The 21,123-nt window shown below is 32.0% G+C and overlaps 1 protein-coding gene across 1 annotated transcript in view; it reads left to right on the top strand.

Moving 5' to 3' along the window:
- The window catches only part of Lrp1b (LDL receptor related protein 1B), a 1,807,788-nt gene that overhangs the window by 1,694,248 nt on the left and 92,417 nt on the right, over positions 1–21,123 (top strand). Inside the window, exons 78-79 of the mRNA XM_015479144.2 lie at positions 16,132–16,355; positions 17,900–18,006. Of these exons, the coding sequence (XP_015334630.1) occupies positions 16,132–16,355; positions 17,900–18,006 (331 nt within the window). The remainder of the gene's footprint in view (positions 1–16,131; positions 16,356–17,899; positions 18,007–21,123) is intronic.

Genomic DNA, 21,123 nt, shown 5'->3' with positions numbered 1-21,123 from the left:
GAATGATACCGAGCATAGTGGACATTTTATTTCATTGAGTTTCACAACATATTAGGAATATAAGCCTTTTTTGGTCATGAGATGGGAATGTGAAAATCACTTCATTTTTTTACATTACAAAATGATGCAAAGTAGTAGAAATTGTTTCAACTTTAGCGGTATCAGAAGATTACTTCTGTTCTAGGGCAAGAGGTCAACTTGGAAGTGTAACTATTTCTTCTGACTCCTGATAACTGTATTTCAGGGAACATCCAAAACAGAACACTATTGCTTGCTGGTGTATGATGGACATGTTGATTATGATGTTTTTTCTTTTTGAGAAAAATAAACTAGAACATTTGTTTAGATTTGTGGTTGTAGATAATCCTTTTTTGTTTGAGGGCATGTCAAGTTATTGTGTGTTTTATATTTTGAAGTAACCTGGGCAGAAAATGACAAATGAATACTTGTTTTTAAAGAGCCTGACCTATTCCCATACAACCCACAAGTCAAGCACTATCACAGCAGGATGTAACTGAAAATTTATATTTAAAAAGAATCAGAGTTACCTGTCTGGAAGTCCTCACTACTTTTTGCTATGGCATCTACCATAAATATTTGAATTATATCAATATGATGTAAATTTGGAACATATTTTAATTTTAGTAGCAGTAGATAGCAATAAGCTAGTTTTAAAAGAGGTGTCATTGGCTTTCGAATCCAGATTTAAATTAACTCAACTCCAAGTGTTTCTTCTGTGTCTAACAAGTAATCTCCTTTCACTCTATCAGACCAAAAACTGATTCAGATTCATTAATTAGCATTAGCCTTATCTCTAAAACACAAGTCTACTTTGTAAATCATTGCTCTTATGACACTATTTTACTTGTTGTTAATGATATAATAAAGAACATATACTGTGGAATTATACTTGTCTGGGTTTTAATTTTGTTCCTGTCCCTTAGTAGATGCTTAGTTTCTCTGTACTATTTCATGAAGGTCTAGTGAGGGTTAAATAAATAAATATATAATACACTATTATTAATTGCATATAATTATATACAAGTTAATTTTATATAATATATATCAATGTTTAACATTTCTTGGGACATATTATGTCCTGTATAAATGTTTTCTATTAACAGATGATGATTCTTTTGGTGATGCTGAGGAAGGTGAATACCAAGATATTCTACTCTGCCAGAAACTATTACATTAACAATTATTTGCAACTTATATTTGAACTTTAAAAACACTCACATGATTATTATTATCATCATTATTATTGCTATACTGGGGATGGTTTCAGGGGAATTTTACCATTGAACTACTTTTCCGCCCCTTTTTAAAAGTTATTTTATTTTTTACTTTGAAACCAAATAAGTTACTAAGACAGGCCTCAATCTTGCAATCCTGCTGCCTCAGCCTCCTGAGTTTTGAGAATTATAGGCATGCTCCACTACATCTGGCTACATCTTTTAGTTAATTTAGATGTAGTTTTTTTTTCCATGAAAGTGGTTTGATTTTATTTAGTTTTCCTTAGAGAGATTGAAATATAACCAATGTACTCCAGTGAACAAAATGTATTGAGCTCAGAAGCCAACGTTTCACTCAACATTTAATAGTTATATACATTTAATATTCAATAACTGATTTTTATCCATATATATAGATATATTTATATATGTTTTCTTGTAATTATAGCTATTTACCTGTATATATTTTGTTTATTTATGTTTCTTATATTTAACTTCATTAATGTGTTATAGAAATTTTCACAACTCAATGCAAAGCTATTGATTATCCTTTAGTGAATAGCATATGAAACTTAATTTAGTTACTATTTACTAAAAGTGATAATTTGTGCTGTATCACCTGGACTTTGGTTTACCTCTGTTCTTCTAGACTTACCATGACAAATTGTATTCACGAGGAAGAAAAGTGGGTATCTGTAATAGTAGGAGTTTATTTTCTACTGAGTAGTCCATTATAGCCGGATTCAAGTCATGAAGCCTCTGAGTCAGGAGTTTTAGCATTGTGCTCTAAGCTAAATTCCTTATACATTTCAGCCAGTATATTATTTAAAAATAAATACATGACTACATGAATGAAGGCAGCTATTAACTTTGGTCTCTGAATCATTTTTGTAAATTCAGGTATCTCGATATTATAAAGATGGAATAAATCTATTTTACCACCTTAATTTAATAAGCAATGTGAATTATAGAGCAATTAACTAAAGAAATGTCACCTTGCTGAGTCTCAGATTCATCTCTGAAAAAAAACTACATCATTGAGGCCAACAATTTCTAAAGTTTTTTCTAATAAAAGTTTTCCAGATTAAAAAAAATACATGATTTGCAAAAGATCTGTAATATATTATATATGTTCACATATTACCTGGATAACTTGCATTTATTCCTATGAAATTCATCTTGTATATAAAGTATTGATTTTCTACCCTTAAGACTCACTCTGCCGTTTAAAGCATTTGCTTTTTGAACAGTCACCAGCTAGTCATTCATTAATTTAATGAGTGTGGGATCTATTTTATATTCTAAGTTTTGACACAGATATTAAACCATACTGACTGAAACTTCCTCAATCTTTTGAAGATGAAATTCAAGAATTTTCCCTAGACTGATTATGGCACATTGATTTTTATCTATGAATCAATAGGAGAGGAGAGGAAAATGCACGAATCAAACTGTGGACACATTAGTTATAACATCAATCTCAGTGAGCCAGATGGAAGGAGTTAGCCATGTAATAGCAGGATGTCCTGAAAGCGTCTCCACAGATACTGAAAGACTATGCTGTGTTACAATATTGCTCAAAAACTAAAATATTAACTGAAGTTCATTCCAAGGGAAGGTAATTTTCAATATAATCTTTCTTTTCTTTTTTTTTAATTATTAAGGGAATACTCTTCAGCAATCTGTAAAATTTTTAGAATACTAATTATGATTACAAATTTAAATTTCAAATGCAGAGTTAGTTATTTTATAGTTAGAAATGCTTATAATTTTCTAACCCCCTGGGCTATACAAAATGGATGAAATTTTTCCTTTAAGAAAATTAAATAATTTAAAACTTAAAAGACTGACATGATCCAATCTATATGTAAAGCATAATAAGATTTCTGAATTTAAATTTTAGCAGTCAGATATAATATGAAAGCATTATGCAACAATTGTACATACTTTCTGGTAATTTATCATTTCCATTAAAAATGCTGTATGGAAAAATACATGATGACAAGCACTACAAAGTAGGTCAATGTTTGGAAAAATGCAAATTACTATAAAAGAACAGATTAGATTTTTACCATTAAGGATTTAAATATTCCTAAGCAAAACAAATGCTCAGGTTGCTATGACCTATTTGATTTTGACTCATGAATACTATTTTGGCGTATTTTCTTTTATACAAAAGATAATGTTCAAGATGAACATGCATATAATTTTATTCATGAACAATCATTATATTTTCCCCCCAAAATTGGTTAGGCTATTGTTTCCTAAAAAGTTTTTAGCAAATATATAATTATGTATAGTTATTATATTTCATATTGTAATTAAGTCCCAGTACCTAACATATGGGTCTATGTGCAACACACATCTACATACACACAAGCATACAAGTGGATAAGTACCACAAGTTGTGTGTGTATGTGTGCCTATGCAAGACTTCAAAGTCTTGTTTTAGAATATAATACCATATAAAACACTTGAGTTTAAAATAATTAATCCTGAATAAATCATTAATCAGACCTTATAGTATTTGAAGATGAACCAGGCAAGATTTATTCATTCATCATCGAAGGTTTATTTAAAACCTGCTAAAAGTTTATTTGAGTGCTGAGTTCTTGGTATACAAAAATTTCAAGTTTGAAAAGTGTGTTCAAGGAAATAAATAATGGACTAAAAAAGAAAAATACTGATGTTGTCAGCATTGTAGAATATAATCAATAAAAGTCCATTTGAAGAGAAGACTTGAGCTAAGATCTAAGAGTTGAGCAGGAAGTAATACCATTTTATAAATACCTAAACAATAATTCTACTTTCAAGGCAGAGAATGTTTCATGAGAAGAAATGAAGTCCACATAAAAAGCTATTGTGCTCCAAGTTAAAGGTGGTGATAGGTTGCACTACTGTCATTTCAAAGCAGATGGAAAGTAGTGGCTGGAAATATAACTTTAGGAAAGCTTTGTTAATAGAGTGAATGCAGAAATGAAGACAGAAAATACTCAAGACTGATAAACTGAAATTCTGGGTTATACAACCTTAGGATTCTGACAATAGTAAACTGCAGGTTTGGTTTTAGTTACACATTGAGATGTCTATAAGAGATCCATGTGAGATATAAAGTAGTCAGTGAGTGGTGTATTCAAGGCTGGATCTTAGATCTGTGGTCTAGAGATACCCACGAAAGAAAAGAACAATGGAGGAGATATCTCACATGGATCTCCACATAGTAATAATATCAATCTCTTCAGACAAGCTTTAAACAGATCTTTTGTTTGTTACATCATTTTATATAACAATAAACCTAAAAGAAATGGTGCTAAAATGAGTCACCAATATAGTTACTCTTTTATTGTTGATTGAAAAATGTATTGTTATTTTCTTACCATGTTGTTACTTTTGCTAACTCATTTTCTCCTCCTTGCTTAAAATTGAATACCTCCAAGATCAGCTGTGGTTCTCTGTTTCCTTTCTTCTTTGTTGAGTTCAGATAGTTTCATGGTTTATCATACATCCACATGCATCTAATTACCTAACTGGTATCAGCCAATGTCTAACTGCTTACTTTGCTTTTCATCTGGGGTATCTGAAAATTCTCCAGAAGTACCTTGCCCTCAAATAAACTTCCATGATTGACTAAACCTGCTTCCTCAAATGTTATTTAATGGCAACTGTTCATTTGCCACATGCTTGAAGTAAAAATCTTGGGAGTCATTTTTGATTCCTCTCCTTTTCCTCATAGCTGGAGAATCTGGCAATCCTGTTAGAATATCCAGGTTTCCAAGGTATATCCAGGAGTTAGTTGCTTTATGAGATTAAAAAGATGACAAGGAGAGGACAATTTGTTAAGAGAAAACAAGAGAATACAGAGTCACAGAAACAAAAGGAGATAATCTTGAGAAAGAAATTGGGTCATATCTCAAAAATGAGATATGATCCGAAAGCACCTGGATTTGAACCACTCTCAGTTCTCTTCTGGATTGGTACAATTGCCTCCTAACCAGTCATCTTGCTTTCCTTCTCCTTAAAAGCCTAGAAACCAAAATGTTCCTTCTAAAACATAGATTGCATAACATTTACTTCTGAGAAGTATATCCTGTGTTTTTCCCCACTTCCAAAGACAAAGCCTCATAATGTCTTACATGTCCTTATGAGATCTACTCTTCTGTTACTTCTCTGACTTTGACTCCCATTGTTTTTCCCTTTACACACTTTTCTCCAGGGAAGCTGTGCTATGTCTAAAATCCATTAGTACCTGCTATTGTAAAGTCTTGTCTGAAATGTTTCTTCTACCTAAAATGGTCTTTACCCTAATATCCTCATGGCATAATTACTAACTCCTTCAAGTTTTGCTCAAATGTTGGCATTGTAATGCAAAACATTCATAATTGCAGTCTATTTCCCCACTCCTATCTTCTGATTAGTCTATAATGTTATGCTGTTTTTGGTTTTAATTATCACCGTTCTTATCTTTACCAATCTGCCATATAATTTTTCCAACTATTATGTTGCTATTGTGGCCTACCTCAGCAGGTATTTTTGCAGATTAGCTAATTGCTGTAATCCTAATATGTTCTGGAACATTGCCCAGCAAATGGTAGATAAAATGATCTTTCTAAAAATTAGAAGTATAAATTAATTGAAAATCTTTGTCAACAGTATATTGATCCTTAAAATCCCACTAAATCTATTCTATGGCATGGAAATTCTATACCATATAATAATTATGCTATTTTTAATTTCCAATTTTCTTTTGGAATATAATAACATAAAAATTGACATATAGTTATAGAACATATAAAATGAAATTTTTTACTGTTTCCTCAAAATCCACAGCCCTCTTAAGAGGTAATAAATTTGTTCTGTACAACAGGTTATTTTTCTATGAACTTATGTTGGCACATCAGTAGCACTTTGTCAGGTTTATTAAGTTATATTTGTTATATAATAAACTATAGATGTTCAAATATGTACAACACAGTTACAATTTTAAAAGTTTACCCATCACCACAATCAAAATTATACCACCCCCATAATCCAAAACTATTTTTCCTATGTAATCTATTATTTTCCCTGGATTGCCTCACTTCCCTCTGCAACTTTACTTTTTCCAGGTATAAATATACCTACTTTCTCTCCTATTTTACTCAGAGAAATGATCATGAGATTAAGCCAAGTTTTTTAAATTTATCAATGAGGTAATTCTTTTTTTTTCTTATGTGTACACAGTTCTGTGGACATATCATGATTTGTTTATCCATTTACTGGCTTATTAATTTGCGTACTGTACATCACTATTTTTTTTTTTTTAGAGAGAGTGAGAGAGGGGGAGAGAAAGAGAGAGAATTTTAATATTTATTTATTTTTTTTTTAGTTATCGGCAGACACAACATCTTTGTATGTGGTGCTGAGGATCGAACCCGGGCCACACGCATGCCAGGCGAGCACGCTACAGCTTGAGCCACATCCCCAACCCAACTAATTTTTAATACATAACAGAATAACATTATGAAAATCATTGTGCAATTTACTTTTTATTTACCATTGTTTGCAGATCTCAGTATGTCATATTCATTATTATTTTTAATGATCAGATTAATTATATGAATATATAATAATTTATTTATATTTTGAAAAATATAATTGTTTTGCTATGAAAAAAATGCTTTAATGGTCATCTTTAATCCCAAGTCTAAAAAAACCTATACTAGTACACACACATTACACTAAGTGAAATGAATACTACATTCATGAATACTACATCTTTTTAAATAATTAGCAATGTGTTAATCTGAACTTTTCCCAGTATCATTGCTAAAACAAACAACAACACAGTACATACACAAAAATATTGTTTTCTTCAAGTGAACTTTGTTTTTCAATAATTTTGGCCAATTGAAAGGATCTTTTTCCAGTGAGATCTGATGATCTTTTACTTCTTGTGCAACCACACCATAGCTAGGATGATCCTAAATTCAACACATGGAATAATTTCTATTCTTTATTTTAATACTTATTTTAGTTTTTTTTACATTCAAATTTCTGATCTATCTGAATGCATATGTATATGATTTTGTGTAGGGATTTAACTTTCACCCTAAATATCAAAAATTCTGTCATTTGTAGAGTGATTGAGAAAGATCCCTATTGCTCTATAGTACATATAAAGACTTCATTCGATTTTTTTATAATCTTTGTGGATCAGTGTACCATTAACATAGATTTAAAATTTTGTTTAGCATCATAGTATATTTTATATGTCATATGACGAATTTCACAATAACATTTTCTTATTTTTTTTCAAAATTACTTTGACATTCTTGCATATTTTTACTTCTGACAATTTTTAAATATGATTAGAAGAATAAAAGCATCATAATGGATTGAGATTGCATTGTATTTGTAATTTGTGAGAAATCATATTGAGTAAGGAATCACTATGAAAGATTTTCTAATAATAAACTATTTTTATATTTCACATGATTGGCTTTACCTAAATAGAGAATATTTTTATAACCATAGTAAAAATTATATGGTTTTCTGCAAATTTTATTTTCAGGTATAACTTTATTATTTTTATTTCTTTTTTTTTTTTTTGGTATGGCAAATAGACATATATTGGCTAACAGGAAACCATGGGTATGCCTTTCTCTCAAAGCCTTAAAGAATCAAATTATCATATACACAACGAGAATTTAAATAAAAGGAATGGATTATAAAAATAATCCATAAATAAATATTTATATAGTGCTTATATAAATGTTCCAGTACTGAGTGGATGCTTTTCAGCTTGTGTTCTTTTCAAATAATCATGTATTATAGTGCCTCTTACTATGAAATCATAAAGTATTCTGAAGGCTATCAACCCCTGTGCAAATATTACTAGATGACTTTAAAATTGAAAATTTCATAGGATGAAGGTGAGATGACTCTTCTCATACTGTTCATAAGCCTTAAAATTATGTTTTTGCTCTTATAGATACTTGATATGCAAAGGGATTTTAATATAGATTGGTCTAACACATTTAATTATCAAATACTTTAATGAAAGTTATGTTTTTTTATTGACATATCATCTCAAAATTTTTAAGTATTAAAGAAATTTAAACATACATCTCAAAAAAAATTCAAATTGAAAAATGTCTTGAGAGAGAAAGATGACACTTCCATATCAATCCCATCTCCAAATCCTCAATGTCTCTGGTCTCTGTGTTAAAACTTGCCACTGCAGCTGCCTCCTTCTCCTCTTCCTCCTCTGACTCTTCTGCTGCCACCACCCTTGGTTCAATACAAAGCTAGTACTCTGTCACTGGACTCTACCTTCAGTAGGTGAAACTTCCTTCTTTCTTTCTCATTTATTTATTTATTTGTTCGTTTGTTTTTTGTTGTTTGTTTATACTGGGGATTGAACTCAAGGGTGCTGAATTATATCCCCAGCCCTTTTTTTCTTTCAATTTTTTGTTCTTAGACAGGGTCTTGCTAAATTGTTTAGGGCCTCACTAAGTTGCTGAGCTGGCAAACCTGTCATCCTCTTGCCTCAGCCTCCTGAGTCGATGGGATTACAGCATGCACCATACACAGCAAAACATATTTCTTAATAGCACCTTCTCTTCTCATTTTATAGTGCATATTTCTAGAAGGATTTTGAGACAGGTCTCACAAAGTGGCCCAGGCCTGCCCCAAATTGTGATCCTTTTGCCTCAGTCTCCCCAGTAGCTAGAAATATAGGCATGTGCCATCGACTTGGTGTTACCTGTTCAAGAAATCAAATCTGAGCACTTAGATCCTAGTTGAACATTTAGTGAAAATCTGATTCATGGGAATAGTGTATGTTATGAAGGTCTGAGAAACAAAATTGAAAATATGTCATATTTACAATAAACACCAAAAAAAAATAGAAGAGATATTAGTCAACAACATAATTTGCACAAAAGAAATGATACTGAAAAACGGACTTAAGATGATGAGGAAAGTCGACAGTAGTGTAGCTGAAACTTTTTTCACATATCAACTGAACATTAGAAATATGATTAGAAATTTTCCCATTTCTAAAAGAGAACAGTCAATTATGAGAAAATTTGTGATTACATATTTTATGGTGTGACTCTCTTGCACCACTCAATTCCAAATATTTCACTGGTTTCTCTAGTATGATATAAAAATTGACTTCAATAATGAATTACAACGCTTTTTAAAAATTTCTGAGATCTTGTCTTCTATATGCCACTATAAGAGAACAGATTCTTTGCAAATGTGTTCAGCTTTATAAGGCTTGTTTCAAACATTCTAGTAAAAATTCACACGAAGTACTTAGTGCCTATAAATGCAGTAACTTCTCATTATTTTATGTTGTTTCTGGTGATAGTTTTTTTTTTTTTCCCTCAGTGGGTGGTTCAAGAGTTCATCTTATTGGGCAAACTAGATATTTAGAGGTGAACTTTACAACTTATCCTCAGTCTTCAATTCATTACAAGTTCAAATATATTTTGTCTCCAGATTGTTCCCAATTTTTTCCACTTTTGTCTCACAGAAACCTACATTAAACTTTCACATTCTCCTCCCTGGAGATCTTTAAGCAAGTCTCATGTGATTTCTCTCTATCCAATTTTGTTCTCCAGTTGCAAATCATTCTCCACATTATAGCCAAATTGTCTTAAGACTTTAAGCTTCTCACCATATTTCTGTACTTAAATCCTTCTCATGGGATTCCATTGAAAAATCATTGGTTCACAAGTCTCTCCATCTCTTTACACATTTGTGAACATATATGTACACTACTAGAAACACAACAATTTGTTTCAAAGTTTTCTGTTCTACTTTTCCTCTCCACTTTAGACTCTTCGTGCATTCTATTTTCTCTTCATTACCCCATTGAACCAAATCTCCTTATTAGGTAGATCATACTTTTCTTTTTATTATTTTCATTATTATTGAGAATAGTCTCAATCTTGATGAAGGTATAGAAAGATATACCTCCATTGAACCAAAGGGCCTAATTGAAACTACTGTTGTCATTTAAAGGAATATAACAGAAAGATTCACTACCATTTTAGGTATGTCAATTTTATGTCTGAAAGAAACCTAAATGGCACCATCTTTATTAATTCAGGGTGTGTTTAGTCTAAGAAATTTGACTGTTAGTTCAGATGGTAATAAGGAGAAGTAACTAAAATGAAAGCAATAATAAATGAAACTCAATATTGCTTATATTTATATATACATACCCATATATAGTTACAAACGTGAATGAATTTGATGGATAAGACATTGAGATGAAAGAGGTTGGAGAGATAAAAAAGTTGGAGTATACATATACATGTATGTATTCATATATATGTACATATACATCTACTAAATAGACTGAAAACTCCTGTTATTTCACAGTATCCTTACATAATAGATCTGGAAACACATTCTCAAAATTTGTTTCCCTGACAAAATTTGTATATTGATGTCATTTTACTCATTTCCTGATAGATACATTATTTATTCCTTAAACTCAACTCTTTGTGTTTATGGAATATGTTGCAAACCAAATGCATATAAAAAAGCTGTATAAATAAGATCATTGAGTGAAACAGTTGAGCTTAAGCATTGAAGACCCAGGTGACAGAAGAGAACTGAATACATGTTCTATAAAATTGAAAAATAGCAGGTGATTAACTCTTCTATTCTCGAATGTTGATTCTGTTTTGATATAGTTAGCCTAGGTACTCTTTTAAAAATTTTTTAGTTGTAGAAGGACATAATACCTTTATTTTATTTATTTATATGGTGCTGAGAATCGAACCCAGTGCTTTCTGCATGTGAGGCAAGTGCTCTACCATTGAGCCACAACCCCAGCCTGACCTATGTACTCTTAATTTTGAAGAAAAACCAAAAGAAATTGATTTTTAAAATGACATGTTAATTTTAAAATTTGGAATCTACATAATACTTTTAAACTTACTTTTAGCTTTAATGCACTCCTCAAACTATCATTTAACAATCTCTGCTCTCTGACAACTCTGAGTCACCTCTTAAGTGATATGCTTGTTTAAATTTTAATTGTCAGGAAATACCTTATATCTTTCTTCATCTTCAGTTCACTTGCCTAGGAGGTGGTATCAAAATTCTCACCTTATCACCAACAATTACTCATTTACCAAAGCCTAAATATTCACAATGAGCATAAGATAAGTACTTGAGACTATAAAAATGCACACTTACTGAAATGGATATTATTTTAAACTATTACATTGTTTACTCTTGCAAAACTAAAGCCTTCACAGATTACCTAATCCAAAGTCTTCAGTTTATATGCAATATAATTTACAGATAATCTAGCACTGGGTCATAAGCCATATTTTTCTGATTTCAAATTTAGAATGCTTTCCCAATCTTCCATAATATCCTTTTTCTTTTTTTATCTCCTAGTGTGAATGAAGATTTAGAGAATCAGTCTTGCTTTTAATAGAGTACTAGGGTGAGTCAGAAGAAATAAATTTAAGTCACATTGAGAACACTAAAAAAAAAAAGAAAGCAAAACAAACCCAAAAAGTGAGTGAAAAGATTGCATAAAATATTGTGTCTGTAATTTGAATATAAATATGGTCATTTTCAAGAATTGTCTGGGAATTACATATATTTATATTTATGAATTCTTTTTTCCATAATAGGACTTTGTCCCAGATTGACATGCTCCTAAACTAGAGCACTGCAACCTTACAATTACTTAGAATAAAATCATGTGTTCTTTAGAAGAAGTTACAAAAGAAATCAGGGATTTCATCCCTCTAGTCTTTTTTTTTTTTTTATCTCTTACACATTCTAGCTATAAATGTGACTTTTTCTTGGTTCTTTTTTTTTGTTTCCTCATTGTTATATGAATTGTTTGGTTAAAATATTAAATATTTGGATATTTTTATAATATTACAAAGTCAGTGAAATTTTATAGTTCTTAGAACTTGTATAGTCATGATTTTGCTTCCATCCTCAGGTTTATAAGAATTAAACTTGAAGTGGACCAAAATGCAAATAACCTTTCAATTTAGTATGACAAAACACATATACACACATGTAATTTCTTGAGAGTGGTTTTACATCAGATTTCTCATAGCAGTATATGAGGAAATCATTAACTTTAGTAAAATGGGTCAATATTTCTCTTAGATGTACCCCACTTTAAAAAAAAATCACAACTAAAATATGGGACATCATTTCATTCTGTGCTAAATTTTCTTAAAATATATCTCTGTGAGAATTTTGTTAAAAAGAAGACAGTATTTTCATGGTTCACATGCTTGAACTGACTTTCAGAGGTCCTCCTTCTTTTCTGTTTTAAGACAAATGTCCCAGTGACAAATATCTTTATTTTTCTGAAGCTGGAATTGTGACAGATACCTCACAAGCTGTGATTGTACAGGATTTGTAATTTAAAGTAGTAACCTCTAATTTTGTTAAAATCAAGATGTCAAATTTTCTGTAAGTTTTTAAAGATTTATTCATTTGACTAATTTTTCTTCATAACATAGACTGCCTCAGGCCCCAAAATTTTGCTTATGTACTTAGAGAGCTTATTAGGAAATAAACTATATGTAGAAAGCAATCAAATATGTCTTATCTTTTGTGCAACAAAAAGAACAATGAATGCCCTTTGTTGTAGGTTGACCACATGCTTCTATATCACATTTCACTAGTATGTATAGTTCATTGGCTTAATGAGCTAGCCAAAGAAACAAATAGAAGTCTTACATTTTTCTTTTTCTTTCCTATCTGGTGTGTTTGTTTTATTTTTGGTCTTTTGGGTATCAAGTGTCTCAAGCTTTTCTGTTAAGACTACATAAAGTGCAGACTTACTAGAATGAATAATACTTGTCATTTTTTACTGTTTGATAGCTAAAGACTTACTTTCACAGATTATCTAGTCCAACTTCTTTATTTGATATGCAATATAATTTATAGATAAACTAGGACTGTCAGAAATTAAATTCTTCTGATTCCAAATTTAGTAATTGTTAGTCCTTCACTTCTCTCCAATTCTCTCTCTCTGTGTCCCACATTTTATACTTCCCTAATTGATTGAATCCCCCTTCACAGTCTGTTCATGACATCAAGATCCAAGGGGAACTTCTGCCTTTTACTCCCCATACAACATTTTTTTAATTGAGTCCCTTTTATAAGGCTAGTGCCTTTAATAATTCTAGTCAGGTTGTGGATAATAAATAGTAATTTTCAGTCCTATGCAGCTCACTACAAGGGGTGATTTCCTTATTTGGTCACAGATTCCTTCAGATTAGCATCATATTGTTACCCCATCCTTATGGTAGTTATTCTCTTCCTCCTCGTCCTCCCCATTCTTTTCTCTTTCTTTTCTCCCTCCCTCCCTTCCTTCATTCCTCCTTTCATCCATCTCCTCCCTCTCTTTCTCCTGTTCTGTGATGCTGTTTCAGTGTTGAGGATCAATGAACATGTAGTAAGCAGTGGGTTATTGAGGAGAAACACCTGCTAACATCTTCTCCTCATTGCCCCTATTCCCTGAGAATCATCTTCTCACTGATGATATTATGACTTTGGGTTAAATGAATTGGATATAACTACCATTTCCCATATATTCTAGATACTTTATTTATTGGAATGACAATAGATATTCCTTGATCTAGAGTCCAAACAATAAAAGCATAGGTTCAAATGACCATGAGTTATCCATATCTCTTCTGTTTATCATGAAACAGTCTTCCCCTTTCCTTAATCTATGCTCTTTAGATTAGAAAAGAGACCTAAAAATTTATTTAACCTTAAAAAAATGTACCAATATTAGAATTTTCACCCATCTGTTTACCTGATAGAAGGTACCACTAAATCAAACTTCTGAATTCTCTATAAACAGAGAAATTTATATCTTAATTGTCAGTGGTCCAGGTATAGATGTATACATAGAATGGAAAGATAATCATCTCATATTTGAGTATACATAGACTAAAATGAAAATCTTAAACTCAAAAAAATGAGAATATTGCAAGAAATATTCTATTTTGATAAGAATACCATTAGTATAGAGAATCCGGTGTATATGTTTATGTCTGAGAAAACACGAATAGGTATTTTTCTCTGCTGAAGCCAGACAACTGGCATCATAATTTTTTAATGCTAAAGGTTTGTTCTACTGACATTAGAAAATGACAAATATACCACAACAGACTCTAAACAGCTTATAATTGTTATTTTACCATTACATTTCCTGTTTTAAAAATTATGATTTACATTGATATGAACATGATATTTGGTGATATATTTTCCTTTAAATGATGCCAAACTGCAAAAATGCAGTTAATTTAAATGAAACTGGAACATTTGAAAATGATTGTTTGGTTTGGCTGTGACAATTCCTTGTATTCTAATCATCTATGAATATTATTCATATGACATTTCTAGAGCACTCTGTATTGCAGAGGGCCCTACATTTCATTCAGTTAGGTTTGAGATATATACTGGCTATAAGTATACTGTTTCTTCTCAGTATTGAGAAGCTGAGTGCTATAAAATTTCATAATTTCAGGTCTCAAGTGAAATAGGACAAAGAATTGATAATGAAAAACATTAGATTTTTTTTTTTTTGGTTTCATGTTTAAGTAATATTTTCCTTTAGGATCCAGGAACATATAGCAGACAGTGACTTGTATTTTTTTTCTTTTCTTTCTTTTTTTTTTTTTACATTTCAGGTTCTTTTTGAGTTATTAACTTTCTTTCTTTTAATCCAAATGGACTGCTAAATAAATTCTGTTCGTTACCAACCCAGGCAAGAAACTACCTTGTGTTAAAACATATTTCCACTAGTTTCTAGGTCCTCTTGATGGTCTTCCACATTGACTACATGTCTAAGAAGTAATCACCTTCAAATAATTGTTTCTAGTCTTGATATAATACCCTTGGGATTCTCTTCTCAGTCTTGGTTATGCACAATAAACCTGACCATGTCAAATTAATTACTACACTGTTTCCTGCTGAAAGTGATCAAGTTAATTGAAGGGCACAGAACATACGTTCTTTTCCATGCTATCTGTTCTTAATGAACTCTTTACCTTTGCCTCACACTAATTCACTAAAGCAGAATATTGAGCAGAAAAGCCAAGCTATCAGAGATACTGCGACTTTCCTCAAAATATGTTGAATAATAGTAACTCTCAAAATGAATCTTTATTCATTGATTTTTTTGAACTTTTAAATCAAATTGTATATAACAAGGATGCAAAGCAATTGGTATTTTCTTACATTCCTGAAAAGAGGGTGCATAGGTGCAAATTTTTTTAAGTTTTTCTAGTAGTATCTGTCTTAAGACTCAATACTTCTATTCCTTGGCAAATATTCAAAATAAATGTGTTCACCCAAAAACATTAGCTACTTTAGTTGTGATGGCTCAAAACTTTAAACAAGGCAAGTGGACATTATGAATCAAATGGTAAAAACATTTTTCCACAAAATGAAATTCTGCCAAGCAATAAAATGCAGAAAAAACTGACACTTTTACAATATGGATGAATTTTACAGACATGTTGAAAACAGGATCTCAGGAATAGAAGAATATGATTCTACTATGTTGATGTATTTAAAATAATCAATGGTGTTTGATGTTAGAATTATGGTTGCTGGCAGATGTATATTGACTGGGACAGATGACAAGTGAAACTCTTATAGTTCTGTAAATATTCTTGCAGGGAAGTGGCTAAACAAATAAAAATATGAGAACTCCAGTGATTTGTGCAGGTATACATCTATAATGATTAAGAATGTAATTAAGTATTTCTGAAGCCTATGTGACAGTTGACACCTAAATCCATATGATTCCCCCATAATCTAAATGTATAGGTACAGAAAACTATACAAGTTTCTGTTTTAAAAAAAGTGTTCTGTTTTGTTTTTCTTTCAGTGTCCTGAATTTAAAAGACCCAGGGACATTGCAGTTGACTGGGTTGCTGGGAATATTTACTGGACTGATCACTCCAGAATGCACTGGTTCAGTTATTACACTACTCACTGGACCAGTCTGAGGTACTCTGTCAATGTCGGGCAGCTGAATGGCCCCAACTGCACCAGGCTCCTAACGAATATGGCTGGAGAACCATATGCTATTGCTGTAAATCCTAAAAGAGGGTAGGTTAATGGTTTCATAGTTATATTATTGATATGAGTGATCCAGTTTCAGAGATTGTGCTCTGTTTTGTTTCTCTTATTAAGTATTCAACATGTAACAGATTTACAAGACTTCTGAAAATACCCAAACTTCTCTTTCCATTCAAAAACATAACTTTTTTACACAAATGGTGATATATTTTTCCTGAAACGTTGATATCTCATACATCGTATACACAATAGTATTTGTATGTTTCTGTGAATATCTTCACTTGTATATGTGACTTATAAAATAATGATACTTGTGTTACAATCACATATACTACCACTGTTATTCTCCAAGTGAACTTTCTGAATATTAAATACATTAAATGTAGAGCATTATATTAATGCTGTTGGCTATTTTTGATAATAAAAGATGAAGCATATATATATATATATATATATATATATATATATATATATAATATTTATATATATATATAATATATATATAAACAAATTTAAATTACTTTATACAAACATTTTCTTTTTATTACTCGAAGAAGGAAACCTACAAATAATGAAAAAAAAAATAGAACAGGAAAATGTCAAATGATACTCCAAATCATCCACAAAATTAGTATATGCTAAGTAGAAAGAGACAATTTCAACTCTCAGAATTGCACAGTGTGGTGTCTTCTAAACAAGAGAATGATTTCTGTTTGATGAAATAGTGACATCACTATTAAAACAAAAATTGCATATTGGTGCATCATTCATAATAAAATGAATAGTTGGTCACAACTAGAGGCATAATTACAGTGATGGAAATTGTTTTATTCTGTGGTTTTAATGGAATTTTCAAAATTGAACTTTAGATATTTGCCGCAGTCTGGCTGGGCACAAATCAGGAGCCACCACACAGCTTGTAGATTCAAACAGCAACTCTTTATTCCCGAACTCACACCAGCAGTCTACAATCACGTTATGGGGAAATCCACCCCCACTGGGCTTCTGTCTCCCAAAAAATACTGTCTGAATCCCGTGAGAACTCAAGGGGAACTCAGGCAGCAGGATACGCCCTATTCCCAGCAGGAATAACCTTAAACCTTTAACCTGGAACCTAAACTCGGAACGCCCTAAACCCGATTATAAACCGGGAACACCCTAAACCCGGATCCGCCCTGGTCCTTGAGCAAGGTCACCTACATGCAATGTCACTGCAAAATGTCCTATTTCCACGAGTCCTTCCACTAAGCAACATGGGGTACGCTGGCAAGGAAATTGTCATACCTACTTTGCTAATGGCTCCCAGCAGATATTAAATAATGTGCTATGATGTTTACTATTAAGAATGGTTTTTAAAATGTAGTGAGTTTAGGTAGGACTTTATTTAAATTGTTGATTTATGCTTTTCTATTGGAGGTTTCCATTCTGTAGATTACAGGTTGGTTCAGAAATATGCTTATTAAGGGAATCTGGAGGTGACCACACATTTGGTCTGAGGAGATAGTGCTTTGGGAGCAGAGATGGGTTATAACAGCAGCCTCACTAAACTAACTTATGTGACCTGCTCTCTTCAGGATGATGTACTGGACTGTCATTGGGGACCACTCCCACATAGAAGAAGCAGCCATGGATGGTACTCTGAGAAGGATTTTAGTACAAAAGAACTTACAAAGGCCCACAGGTATTTAATGTTTCTGACATATGTTGAAATGTTAAGAAGAATGCTAAATATATTAGTGTTAACAATTCTTTCTAGTTTTGTTGGCAATATAATAATTTTTACAGTGAATTTTATATATATATACATATATAAATACATATATATATATATACACACACACACACACAGAGAGAGAGAGAGAGAGAGAGAGAGAGACATACATACACAGTATGATTTAGTGGACATTATTAACATTTCTTATTCTATTTTCTTGACTTGAAAGTCAGGTCATTATCATACTGTCATTATTATTACGGGGGTTTTATTTGAAAATATCCTAAGTTGTAAAGCTATTAGTAGAATTTTACATGCATAAAACTTTGACAGGTTATGGCAATGTATTTGGGTATTTTTACAGATCTATGTTAATGTTCTGGGGATAGATGATAATATTACTAGAGGAAGAGAGAAGAAATGGAAAAAGTAGCATGATATAAATAATTTCTGTGAAAGACAGGTTTTATGATTCCTTGCCTTTTTATTTAGGGCTCTTGTCAATCTGACCTAGAAATCCATCCCAGAGATGGCATTTAAGCTATGACTCCAAATTTTTGATACACTTGGAACTGTTCAGGATCTCAGGTCTTCATTCCTCCTGCATGTTCTTTCTCCCATGCTACTTCCTTCCCAGCTTCCCAATCTGGAATACCCATCTAGAATTTCTCTCCCTAGCTGAATCTTTTCTGTCTCATAAGTTTTAACTTTAGCACTTCTGTAATAATAAAACATTTCCAGGCTTCAGGCTCCTCAAGGATTCTCTGCCACCCACCCTACCCACTACACTCCCACTAAAAGAACAAAAGAATTATCTGTCTGTGTGCTGTGTTATCAAATCATTACACTTTGTAGTTTAAGATTTACTTGCCTTTGGCAACTTACATTCTTGCTAAATTTTAACGTGACTTATGCCCTGTTATTCAATTAGATTGTTTGTAACTCTTTAGGGGAGAGAGAAGTATTTGAGATCTAACATATTCATATAAGTGTGTCTTCATTTAATCATTTTACAAATATCGATGGAACACCTACAGTGTGCCAGAAATGGTTCCAAATACTGAAAAAACAAATACCTACAAATGTGAAGCAAGTCCCAATCTCACGAAACTTATCTTCCTGTTCAGGATACATTATATAATGTCAGTTTAAACCATAAGTGCTCTGTAGAGAAAAAATCACAGTAAGGAAGGGAGAGTAATGAGGGATGATAGTTTAGTTACAATTATCAGAGAAGTTATCTCTAGAAAGGTTATATTTAAGGAATGACCTAAATAACAAAGAGGTAGTTAGAGGTGTGATTGTGAAAAAAGAGCTTTCCATGCAAAAAGAACAGTAAGATAGTGAGCTTCAAATATGTCAAAAATAGCAGGGTTAGTATACCTAGAGACATGCCAGCCATTCAAGAGAGTGGTGGACATGAAGGAGGGAAAGTGGTGACTTCAATATGCTGTTGAAGACTAGGTTCTATGCCACCTTTATGGAGAGCCCCTTGAGTGCTGAGGAGTTAAGGGGTGTGATCTGCATATATACAATTTTAATTTTTTAAGCACGAGGCACTTTTTGTTAGCATATGAATAAAAAAGTCAAATTTGAAGTTACAGAAAAGTGGCAAAATTAGTGAAAAGCAACCTATAAAAAATCCCTCATGCTAAAATTTCACATAATCACGGTATAATTAACATGTTTTCATTTCAAAGAATGACTTTGATAGCAGTTTGTGGAATTTCCTATAGGTGCATTCCTTGGAGGGAGCCTGCAAAGAATTTACATATGAAGAATTTATGTATTTTTCAGGAGAAACCAGTAAAAGGAAGAGAGAGAAAGGGAAAGAGCCCAGTAAAAACGGGTTTCAAGTAAAGTCCACTCTTGGTTTGGGACTCTAGGGTTGTGATCTGGAGTATAAACCCCATGTCAGGCAAGGGTGGTAGATTTTCACAAGCCATGGGTTATGGATTGGCCTTTGGGCTTTAACTTCCTAAGCAAGTCTGCTCTAATCAGTTGAGCACAATTTTCTGGAGGGGGTCAATTGTGAGTTTCTGCTGCTGGATCAACAAGTGGGGGATGTCTTTGAAAGAAGATCAGGGCAGGCAACACATGAGCTCTCACAGTGGGTCTCAGGAAAGATGCATGCATGAAACATTGTTCTATGAGTTGGAACGCTGCTCAACATTTTAAGCAACATAATGATGAAGCTGAAGGCACCCCTATTTTCAAGAAATTAACAATTGAGAATGAAAAAGAATGAGGCATACTCAGATATGTGTTGAATTTGCAAAATGTAAGAATTATTTTATGTCTTAATATATCTTTAGAGTACAGAGACTCTAATTCATAGTGCTGGCATTTGAATAAAGGAAACATGTTCTTTATTATTAAAGGAGTTAGATACCATTGGCTTTGGACCCAAAGAGATTTACTTATTAGCTATGAGATCTCATAATGAAATTATTATCTTAAAATATAGGAACTATCATCATTAGCAAACCAAGAAGTAATAATGAATACCTGAAAATAATCCTGTATAAACTAAATGAGATAGTTCTGTAATATCAGGGCTCCAGTGTTGCATGCATAATATGTTTTGTTGATGAATCATGGTTCATCTAGAAGTTGACAAGTTCTGTAGTACAACATGAGCTGTAAACATAATCTTAAATTCCAACACAATTACACAAGTTTTTTTAGACAATAATGAATTATTGTACAATTTTTATTCAATTATTGATTTGAATAAGGCAAGTCTTCAGTCTTATTTCTTTGGCAGCATTTGTGCAAGGTATTGAATAGAACACAGACCAAGAGAGCAGGTAATTGTCATTGAATTCCCTTGACAAGGAAAAAAAATAACATGACTTGGAAAGTTACAAGCAGATAGAAAGGGGATAATATATATGAGACAAAGCAGAGTTAGCCTAGTGGAATTTATCAAATACAGATAAGGATAGAGAAAGAGATTAGAAGTGGATCCAAGAGGGATAAAGAGTACATAAATGAATTGAATCAAATATCTTATTGCCTTAATACATTTATCCTACTTTTATTAAAAAGATGAATGTTTACTATATGTCAAGCACTATTATT

This window comes from Marmota marmota, unplaced genomic scaffold (assembly GCF_001458135.2).
Source record: "Marmota marmota marmota unplaced genomic scaffold, marMar, whole genome shotgun sequence".
Classification (NCBI taxonomy): domain Eukaryota; kingdom Metazoa; phylum Chordata; class Mammalia; order Rodentia; family Sciuridae; genus Marmota; species Marmota marmota.
The sequence above is the reverse complement of the archived record's forward strand: the minus strand, read 5'-3'. Positions and strand labels throughout refer to the sequence as shown.